The sequence below is a fragment of the Brachycentrus maculatus genome, unplaced genomic scaffold (genome assembly GCF_059751285.1).
Source record: "Brachycentrus maculatus isolate JH-2025_06_01 unplaced genomic scaffold, ASM5975128v1 h1tg000121l, whole genome shotgun sequence".
Lineage (NCBI taxonomy): Eukaryota > Metazoa > Arthropoda > Insecta > Trichoptera > Brachycentridae > Brachycentrus > Brachycentrus maculatus.
In genome coordinates this window covers 704,763-715,850 of record NW_028280874.1, presented here as the reverse complement: position 1 = coordinate 715,850, position 11,088 = coordinate 704,763, and the positions used below count along the sequence as shown (strand labels likewise).

Here is an 11,088-nt window from a genome sequence, read left to right as displayed (position 1 = left end):
ATACAACTTAGTAGACTCAAAAAATCTGTGTTTGATTTCAAATTAATACTTAAATTTTACTGGCCACAAAAAAGGGGCTTATTTCATGAATGTATGTTTAACCTAAAAATTTATTCCACTAACCTAAAAATTTATTCCACCTTAGTCGATAGTGTTAATTTGCAATATAAATGTAATACATTATACATACACAATTATATGGTTATATACATGTATTGTTAAGAATATAAAACCAGAAAATAATAATAAAATAATAAACTTAAAAGTATTGATTATAACAGTTCAAATTACATATTGCTCGTTGGTTCTATAAGGGGATGATTAATTCATAAATTCATACAGAAAAACACACTATTTACTGCTTATAAATGTAAAAAGGTCAAGTAAATGTGGATTACAACCACAAATTGTAAATGAACTATTTAAATGCATTAAATGCATTATTTTATGATTTATATTTGAAGCACTAACTTTGTGATTTTCTATTTTATGATTACAATGTAACTTTGTTTTAAAATCACGATAAATATTTTATTTTAACATAATTATAATGTCTACCAGTTTCGAAGCTAAACGCTTCTTTATCAAGACTGATTAATAATAGTATTAATCAGTCTTGATAAAAGATGCGATTAGCTTCGAAACCGGTAGACATTAAAATTAAGTTATAATAAAATATTTGTAGTAATTTTAAAACAGAGTTACATTTTAATTATGCATTATTTTAGTAAGTTTAGTAGGTACATAACTTTTCAGTTAAGGGAACTAAGTCATCACCCGAAGCCAGAACTCTCCAAATCGCATGTAAGGAAAGTTTACACTTTAAAATGTGAGTTCTCTCAATGTGTTAGTAGTATTCTCTTTTGAATATTTTTAAAGATTCAAAATGGTAAGTAGCTATTTGTGAAATTTCAGATTTTAAGAACTTTCTGCACAGCAAAATTTACCAGCACTAAAAACACAAGCAAGAGTGAGACGAAACTATCTTGTACGCGACTTTCAATAGTTATGTATTATAATCATTATTCATATTGAAAGGTATATTATCCATATTAAGGCACTATCTAACAATACTACGCTGACCTTTTTTCTCATAGCACACAGCCCAAGCATTTATAATGAAAATATTAACAAATTATTAAGAAGAATTATCGTTTATTCAGAAGCGGAAAATCCTCTATATAAATATATATAATCATTGTTATTGAATTCTGTCTTAATAAAATGAAACAGTATACTATAAAGAACAGTTTTGATCATGATTAAAAAATATATAAAATGATTTAAACATTACCAGAAGTATAGAAAGCCTCAATTGCATTTTTAATATTCTTGGTCAATATATGAATATTTTGACAGGTATACCTAAATACTATAAATTAATGCTAGTAGCATTTTTACAGAAGTTTTTTTTAAACACTGGAAGGTTTAAATGCGTTAGACCTGCAATAACATACACAAGGTAATATAATGAAAATAAATCTGGGCAGCGATTACATACGGAAAATAACACTTTTATTGAGTAAAAAAAAAACTTTTTTTTTAGTAACTTTCACACCCTGATGATATGGATCAAAAGCTGGTTTAAAATTTACAAAGTAATCAAAAATAAAAGTCCATAATTAAAAGTTACACTTCATAATTAAAACCTGGTCAATAAATTAAGGGCTAATTCTAAACCATGGTATTATTTACGAATCTGGGAGAAAATGGCTAGTGAAAGCTATCACCTAGATAAAAAATTAATGGCTTCAAAAAAAAGCATCCTTAATAGACAAAAAAGTAAAAGTCAAACATGTTAATAAAAAATGGAAATAAAAAATAAAATAAAAATAATTTCATCATGTAATACAGAGGTTCCCAACCTTATGCCCGTATGGAATGATTCGTATGTGCCCACCACTATTCGACAAAGAGAGAATTTTTCATAAACATGAATTAAAAATGTGAATTACTTTTATTTCCTTGTTAGTTTCAATTTTGATAAGAGTGCCAAGGTTTATTTAATACATAAGTATGTTTGCGATATTGTATGTTTAAGTAGTTTCTTTGTTGACTTAACTATAAAATAAGTCAATTAAAAATAGGTGGCGCCCACCACCCCATCAATATTTTAGAATGTGCTCTAGAGTACAAAAAGTAATTTACCTCCTTACGTAAAAAATGCTACTTCACTAATCCTGTTCTCTATGTCCTCCTTGATTTAAATCAATACACAATACATATTACAATTATTCATATGACAGCTCAGACAGACATTCACAAAAAAATCTCAATTTTTTATATTCAATACTTATAAGAGAAAAACATACACATATATGTCTGCCTCCATAGTGTTGTGGTTGGCGCGCTATGCTGCCATGCTGGAGGTCTTGGATTCGATTCCCAAGAGGGTCAAAATAAATATTAGTGATTTTTTAGTCTAATATTTATTCAATATTATCCTGGACTGGTACCTTAAGCGGAAGGCTGGTCACCTTTCCTTTAAGTATTTAATGATCAAAATAACACTGCTTCTATATGATACAGTGCCCTATGCACCATTGGGTGCGGATAAGGGGCTAGAAATATACTGATAGTTTGTGTATTATTTCTCATTCTTATCATTATAAGCAGGGGTTTTTTTAAAACAAAAAAGGTCCCGGAACTCGGTTCATGTCTTTTTACTAAAAAAATATATATTCAAAGATCATTTCAATATTCATTACAATACCATACTTTATCATATTCACGAATTATATAAATATAGATTGTAATTACGTAAGCGCAAACATTTTTTTGTGTAATTGATTTTTAAAATAAATAAAAACAATTAAATATATCCGTGAAAAAAGGTCATAGAACACTGTTCCGCCGCGTTACATGAAAAGAAAAACCCTGATTATAAGTATGCGTAATAGCGTTATCTGCAAACTAATATCAAACAGCCATACAATAAGGTACAACCCTTGAACACTATTACAAATCTATTTTGGATGGTTGGAACATACTACATATTTGATAGCAATAAGTCAATGTATATATTATATATTTTATATGCAAAAGGAATGGTAAAGAAAAAATTAAAAGAATTAAAAAAAAACCTTTTTTTAATTTGTACGCAAAAACCAAAATAAGGGCAAGCAACAAACCCTACTTTAAAAAAAAAATACATATCAAGTTTTCTTTAATTTAAAAACAATCTAGGATCTTTGTATGTATTTCCTAGATCAGGGATAAGAAACCTGCGGCCATTTGGCTATTCTGATTATTATTAGAAAATAAATCTTTCATTTAAAACTCGAAAATTAGTCAATGGATTTACTTAATTTTTTATGTTGATTCAGGTAAAAGAATGTGGTCTTTGGAAATAGAAAAGTTAGATACCGTTTTCCTAGACATACATTAAAAATATTCAATTAAAAGTGTTATTTTACGCAATTTTTGATATCGGTTAAAAGAAAGCATTATCCTTGGTTTGAAATTAAACCCTTCAAAATTCTCCCGTCATGAGTATAAAATCTAAACCCTGTTCACTTTACAGTGATATAGAATCATATTTAAAACCAGCAGCTTCAAAATGCACTTATCAGAAAAATTATACAACAGCCACGACAATAATTGCGATGAATAGCAAAATTATAATGGTCCAATAACCTGAAACAAATATTTGAAAATTAAAAGAAGGCTACATATAAATTTAAATTATTTTGTATTGTAACTATTAAAAAAAATATGTATATATTAACAGATCTATAAAATAAAACGGATATCCGGTTACTATCTGGTCTATCCGTTCTTTTTACGCATCCGGTATATAACAGGAGTAGTCGATAATGACAAATTCCGGACGCAGATCAAATAAAATAAAAGCGCAAAAATCTACTTTGTTTATTTATTGTAACTGCAGACAGTTGGTAGAATTGCATTTTAAATTTTTGGGTAACTCTTCGGATTTTGATAATGTCTTGATAAGACGAAACGCGTCACAATATATATGAGCGTATTTAAATAAAAGTAGAATTCAATCCAATAACCTTGTTTAATTTTGGATATATTACCCAAAAATCAATTTACTTGTTATATTTTTAAATTAAATGCAGTTCCACCAAGAAATGTCAGTAAATAAACTTTAATGTCAATAATAAGTAAAAATTATAATAATATTATGTTTCTTACGACATGTGGCATCTTTCCTGTCTACGGCTCTAATTTGTCCAGTTTCTGCCACAATGTGACTATCCGTCCTGTCAATATGATCTGCCAAGTCCTCAATGATTTCTAAAATAAATTTGACACACATAAAAAGAATAAAATAACAAAAACAAATCTGCATTCATTATTTCACTAGGACTGCGTGATTTTTAATTAGATATGTCTATAAAAGAGTCTAAATTTAAGTTACTAACCACCACACTGATTCCCTGCAAATGTAAGTTAGGTTAGGTTAGATTAGGTCTGTCATTGCAAACAATCTTTCCCTATTCTACATTCATGCATCTCCTCATACATACCCGTCAATTATTCTAACTTCTTAACTGACCACTTTCAAGTATTTGAAATACTCATGCCAGGTTTTCCTCGGTCTTCCTCTGCTCTATTTCTAACTGCATTTGTCTATAACATTTATGTTATAGACAAATGTATCTACATTTATGTATAACTTCTTAATTTTATCGACAATACTTATCTCAGTCTTGCATTTCTTCCTCATTTCACCATTTGAACATCTATCATACATTGTTTTACAACATATTCGTTGGAGTGATCACATTTTAACCTAATTTAGTCTACTTTCATTATTATGCTACCTTTATGCTTTACTTACATACATTAGGGTTGATACCAGGACTATGTTATGCACTGCCGATTTACCTTTCACAGATAGTCATTCATTTGATTTTATTCTAATTTTAATTAGTGTTCTGTGTCAAAATCAAGTACATTTAATGTGTATGTATGCATTACACTTATACTATTGAAAAATATCAAATCGTATCGGGTTGTGGTCCCATGGATAGTGTTGCGGACTCTTGAGTCAGAGTTTCTCGGTTTGAATCCACTCTACCACAATTTGATACCTATTTCTAATAATGAGCTGCTTAGGCTCACAGAAATATTATGAAATTGAAGTATTTTTATAAATAATAAAAATACTTCTCTTTTATTTAAAAATAAAAAATGTATTTACATATATAATTTTTTCTTACCATTTTGAGAAGTAACTTCGTTGCCAATATTTTCAGCTATATTCCGCTGTCTAGCAATTATTTTTGATAGTTCATCCAAACCCCGATCTTGATCTAAAAAAAAAACATAGGAAATAATAATTTAACTTCTTATTGCTATATTCTGAGTTATTATGGCATTGTGTGATCAAACTTTTTGATAATAATTTGACATTGCATATTAAGAAAAGGATAAAAAAGAAAAAACAAAAGATTAAACTTTTAATAACAGTTTTAAAAAAGGTATTTGGTGTTTGATTCTCAAATTGAGAACAAAAACATACATCTTTTATGAAGAATTGAAAAGAAGACTATTTTTTGTAATATTTTTGTGATTCTTTTCATACAAATATTATGATATTGAGATGAACTGCAATTCAAGGGTCCCGCAAAATTGAGGTTGAAATAAATACAAACTTCAACAGCTTACATTATGCTTAAATGGAAAACCATCACCAACTAAATATGTCTACATATTAATAATATCTTACTTGATGAAAAAAAATTGAGAAAATGCTGAAAATATAATATAAAACTATAGTTTTATAAAAAGCTTAGCATAATGCAACATTGTAATTGTAAAAACAGCCTATTACTATTTAAGGGGATATTCGCAAACGCAGAATTCATTCCACCGGAGACCACCGGAGACCACCGGAGAGGTTCACGCCCGAATTTTTTATAGAATGTATATTGGATATTTTCTGGTTTTTAGAATATAGAGAGAAAAACATTGTTTTTTAACTCCTTACTTTTCAGTAACTCTTTTCTGTTCAAAACCAAAAAAATATTTTGAAGAAAACTTATTTTTTCAGTGCAAAAACAGTGTTTTAAGAAAAAAATCAATTACTGGGCCTTAAGGCTCTTTATTATTTACTGACAGAGAAGCGTAATGAACAAATAAACACATATATAAACCTTTGATAATCTGATACTGTTGTTGTCGAATTTCTTCTATTGGTGGGTTTCTACTGTCTGAATTCAAAAGTTCTTCATCATCAGAGCCTGTGCCCCAATTAGCAGAACTTACATCTTTAAATTCACGATCTGGAACAAAAAAAATGTTAGTTGTGTTATAACTGCTATGACTCAAAGAGGTATTCTAATTATTTTGAGATGAACCCGTCTCTTTGCCATGATAATCTGGTGGTTGTGTAGTCACCACACCCCCAACCATTACTTTTCCAGACATTTCAAATGTTGCTTCGCACAAATCTTCTACTTTCACAAAGTTACCTTTATATCTCTGCTGATTGTATCCATCTCCGAAAAGTTCCTGCTTTTGACGGTCCAATTCAGTAGCAGCACCTCTGGAACTAGAAGTCTGCACTCCGTTACTGAAGTCACTCTGCAGTTGGCGGTAGCGAGACTGTAATACTTCTATCTGACGAAATCTTCGTTCGCTCTCGGCATCAGTTCTGAAATAGAAAAACATGGCATTTGTGCAATACATAGTGAAATACGGAAAGGTCACTCTTGCCACATAACTATTATTAAAGTTCACATCGCTCACACTTTTCAACAACGTCATTTATCAAAAAACTTGATTTTTCAGATTGTTTTTTAAGTTTTAAAATATAATAAAATGTATTAAAAATAAATATCAAGCCACTTATTGAACTTTTTACTGTGCAACAGATCTTTTTAGGTAAAACCTGAATGTTTTTTCTCCATTTGAAAAATATTTAGTATATTTAATAAAATAATTAAACAATACCTTTTCTTCAAAATGCAAAAACAACACTTTGTGCCCCGTAGCGAGTAAATATTAAGTTAAAAATAAGCCACTTTTGCTGGGATATAGTACATTTTCTGGGCATTTTGAAAACATGCACAACTGAAAATTGTCAATTATTTGATATATGACGTTGTTAAAAGGAGTGAGTGATATGTACAGTAGAGTGTCTTGGTAATTCGACTAAATTTAGACACTTGTCGGGATGCATATCAAGTAAGACAAAGATTTCAAGTCTTATTGGAAAATGTAATGAGATACTGTGAAGATGGATTTGATAAGTAAGAGGTGTGTAATATCTCATAACCGGATCAATTTAACTAGATAAAAGGCTAAAATTTTGCTTATAACGTACATCATCTGTTCATTAGAGGTTTTCTCCAATTGCTGTTTTAGCTGATTTATTTCCGAGTCGTACTGTTTAAGCCTTAAGCGAATATTAGCCGACAAGCTGTTGTAAGCCGCTGAGGATCTGGATATTGAACTCCAGGTCACCAATTGTGTTTGTATGTCTCTATACAACTTCTCGCAAGAATCGTGTGCTGTGATCCTAAAATAGAATGATTGTATATTTATTATATAATTATATTTCGTATAATCCAAGCAGTTTATGGCTACGTTGCTGTTGAGTGAGACATTTGAGAAGTGTTAGAATATTTCCATAAGGGAATCTGTGGCGCCACAAACTCGCCGCTGCATAGCACCTTTCATATTTTCACAGTTCAACAGCATCGTAGCCTAGTTAATCTTATAAATGATATATCTTGATTGAGAGAATGTAATTCTTATCTCAAAGTTCTTACCAAGGGTCATCGTCGAAATAAACTAACGCCATATTTCAATCGCTAAATATAAGCGTGATATTGAATTTTTTTATTCACTGTCTATGTCGATGAATAAATATTTCAATACTGCTTCACCTTACATACCGACAATTAACGGCCATTTAAGAATATTTGATGATATTACGGCTCACGATAAGAAACGTCAAAATAAAGAGGATAGCTGTCAGCTGTCAGATTTACATATATAAGCATAGACAATTATTTACTGTTAAAATATTACTATAATTAAATAGGTAGTTACTTATAAACTACTTCTTCTTTTTTAATGGCTTTTCACCGTTCTAGACTGTTCTACAAAGATTATATATTAGTATGCTGTTCTAGCTAGTGTCGAATTTATAAACTACACGTGTGTATAAAAAAATGGTGCTTATTATTTTTTCAATGAATTGCGGTAATGGTTAATGCAAAATTATTCACAACCCCTTGATACTCAGTTATTTTCCAGCTGATGAAAAATTGTAACCTGATTACTAATAAAACGTGTATCCGGTTTATGAAAAAGTGCATTAACCGGATTTAAGTAATGTTTATTCTTAATTTAAAATAAATAAATTAAGAAATATTGACATTGGATATAAAAAACCCCGTTAATTGTTATGTAAATTTAAGAAATAATTTAAAATTAAGAAATTAGGTTTTTTTATGTAAAAACAAAATGATAATACAGTGTTTGTGTGTTTTTTTTACAGATAAAAAATATATATTTTTAAATATTGTAATAAAATAATATAGTAGAAGGGCAACGCTGTATTGTGAAGAAGAAGGATGTCAAAAAATGTCAGAACCCCTAATTTATTCTTCTCGGTTTATGATATAAACTTGATATTCAAAGGGCCAGCGATTGATGAAAATATATGAATAGAAAAGGTTGAAAAAGTCATTTCCATCTGGCTTTAAATTAGAACAAATAAATTAAAAATACTTTTATGTCTAAAACATAGTACAAAATATCGATTGTTTATGGTTAACTCGTTTTGTTTTCATTGTTTCGTTTTGTCATGGTAGGGCTGCCAATAGAAAGAGGGGAATATTGATGTTGAAAAACAGAAAACAAATTCAGAAAACAAAATTTCTGGGTGATCCGCCAGATGATGTCCTACATTGTCTGATTGTGTTTAAACGTTAATTATTGCGCATATCGATAATTTCTCGAATCATAGGTCTTTTTAATATCGTTTAAAATTCTTGAATTGTTAAGATCAGTGAGTGTCAAAACTGAAAAATTATTCCGAGAATTTCCTGCTTGATCGACCAATTGCGTCATAGCGAAGCAGTCACCATTGTGCGAAAACAAAAAACAAAGTCGCAATAACAGATTTTCTCTACAAATAATAGTGAAATTCTCGTGCAAATCTTAAGCAAAATGAAGTTCCTGTATAAGGAGGAGCACTCTTTCGAGAAGAGGAAGGCGGAGGGCGAGAAAATTCGCCGTAAATACCCCGACCGTGTTCCTGTTATCGTGGAAAAGGCTGCCAAGGCGAGATTGGGCGACCTTGACAAGAAGAAGTATTTGGTTCCCTCCGACTTAACTGTGGGCCAATTCTACTTCTTAATCCGCAAAAGGATCCACCTGAGGCCCGAAGACGCTCTATTCTTCTTTGTAAATAATGTCATTCCTCCAACATCTGCCACAATGGGCTCGCTGTACCAAGAACATCACGACGAGGATTTCTTCCTTTACATCGCTTTCTCCGACGAGAACGTGTACGGAAATATTTAAATTTTACTTTAATAATTCAATTCCTGTCCTTTAGTGAACATTTGTCGTTAAACATGATTTGCTCTTCGGATTCCGCTTGCAACATTTATTTGGCATACAATGCACCCGATATTATTGTTCTTGTTACCACGTAAATATCAATAACATTCGCTGAAGGACATTGTATTATGTTTTATTTTTTTATTATAATTAATCTAGCTATTAAGGTTTGGATAAAAAAAATTGAATATGTTTAATATCCGAGAATCTAGTTTACCCGCATTTTCATGGTACTTGTTGATGTAAATTTGGTTTATTATAAATGAAAATAAATATATATATGTAAACAAACAAAAATAAGCCAATCACTAGTTGTGTTTAAGCTTCGCATTGGTAGTATAAAAAATCAATATGATACATATTACTTTATTGTATGTAAAAAATTATATTATAATACATTAATTTTATTTACACAATACCGACTTTTATTTACCTACCAGAATATCTACCGTATTGGATAATTAATAATTTAGAAAAATTTATATAGCATGATTTTAGATGTGTCAAATGAGTCACTCTCATTGTCTCTAACTACTGATGGAAGAACATTCCATGCGGGTCCTGCAACAGCAAAGGTACATTCGCCAAACTTAATGCGCTGGTGAGATCATTTTGCCCATTGCAGTTGTAGCCAATCAAAGCGTGGGAAATCTATAAATCAATTCCTCTGGAATGGACAGCTCTTTTAGGTACTCTGGAGCCATATTATGTATCGCTTTATGCACGAGTAGACAGTTCATACTCTACCCTTTCAAAGAAGCGTAACCAGTGCAATTAAATTTTCATATTACATACCATTATGGTGGGACACAAAACCCAAAATCATCATGCTGAGTATTCTTTACCTACTTCTCCCAAACATCTATTACAGACTATAGCTGCACTTTAGTGACTGTACGAAATAAGTTTTTTCATTCTTTATGATAGAACGCATATGAATCCATGCCTTCATATAACCACAAATAAGTAAATATTGTTTTAATGGGTCGCTTTGTTTTAATGGGTCGCTTTGTACTTAGGGGTCATTAGTGGCTGAAAGAAGAAGGCTGCTTTTAAAAATATACTTCAATAAGATCGAGTGTAAAATTTTCAAGTCAAGAGTTATTTAACATAAAAGAACAATGCCATAGTATATTATTAGATAACACTGAATGTTGTTTAGTTCAGTGATATTACGTGTGTGAAAACTATTTACGTGTATGACAAAGCTGCTTAGAAGATCGTGTTTGAATGTCTCAATGTTATCTTGAAATTTGCTGACTAATTGTATTATTGTTAATGTTTAATTGAGAATACTGCATACAAACAAAGTGAGATAAGATTAGTTGAATAATCAATGTAGCGTATTTTATTAACTTTTTACTATGTATGATATATGGTAAATTTACAATATTTGTAAAATTACATTTTTATTATTCTTCTACCCCTATCTGCAAATGGCGCTTAATTCACCGCATCGAATTAGCGTAATGTTAACACGATCCTTAGTATATGAAGATTGCACTCTGGATTATAAAAATTTAATCTTAAAAAAACTTA

The 11,088-nt window shown here is 30.2% G+C and overlaps 2 protein-coding genes across 2 annotated transcripts; one reads left to right on the top strand and one right to left on the bottom strand.

Moving 5' to 3' along the window:
* Nucleotides 1-1,138: 1,138 nt before the first annotated feature.
* LOC148309549 (syntaxin-8-like) lies at nt 1,139-7,974 on the bottom strand. Its single transcript, XM_088259923.1, has 7 exons — nt 7,746-7,974; nt 7,298-7,492; nt 6,444-6,625; nt 6,126-6,254; nt 5,190-5,282; nt 4,159-4,260; nt 1,139-3,636 (listed from the first exon to the last, which is right to left on the bottom strand). The coding sequence occupies exons 1-7, from the start codon at nt 7,775-7,777 to the stop codon at nt 3,578-3,580; spliced, it is 792 nt and encodes a 263-aa protein (XP_088116049.1). The 5' UTR covers nt 7,778-7,974; the 3' UTR covers nt 1,139-3,577.
* Nucleotides 7,975-8,842: 868 nt separating this feature from the next.
* LOC148309548 (gamma-aminobutyric acid receptor-associated protein) lies at nt 8,843-9,965 on the top strand. The gene has a single exon (XM_088259907.1). The coding sequence runs from the start codon at nt 9,154-9,156 to the stop codon at nt 9,508-9,510; it is 357 nt and encodes a 118-aa protein (XP_088116033.1). The 5' UTR covers nt 8,843-9,153; the 3' UTR covers nt 9,511-9,965.
* The last annotated feature ends 1,123 nt before the right edge of the window (nt 9,966-11,088 follow it).

Excerpts from the sequence above, each read along its gene's own strand:
- LOC148309548 (XM_088259907.1), top strand. The coding sequence starts at position 9,154 with ATGAAGTTCCTGTATAAGGAGGAGCACTCTTTCGAGAAGAGGAAGGCG.
- LOC148309549 (XM_088259923.1), bottom strand. The coding sequence starts at position 7,777 with ATGGCGTTAGTTTATTTCGACGATGACCCTTG. Across the intron at positions 7,493-7,745 it reads TATTTCGACGATGACCCTTG|GATCACAGCACACGATTCTT; the intron begins GTAAGAACTTTG and ends ATTCTATTTTAG. Across the intron at positions 3,637-4,158 it reads CAGGAAAGATGCCACATGTC|GTTATTGGACCATTATAATT; the intron begins GTAAGAAACATA and ends TATTTGTTTCAG.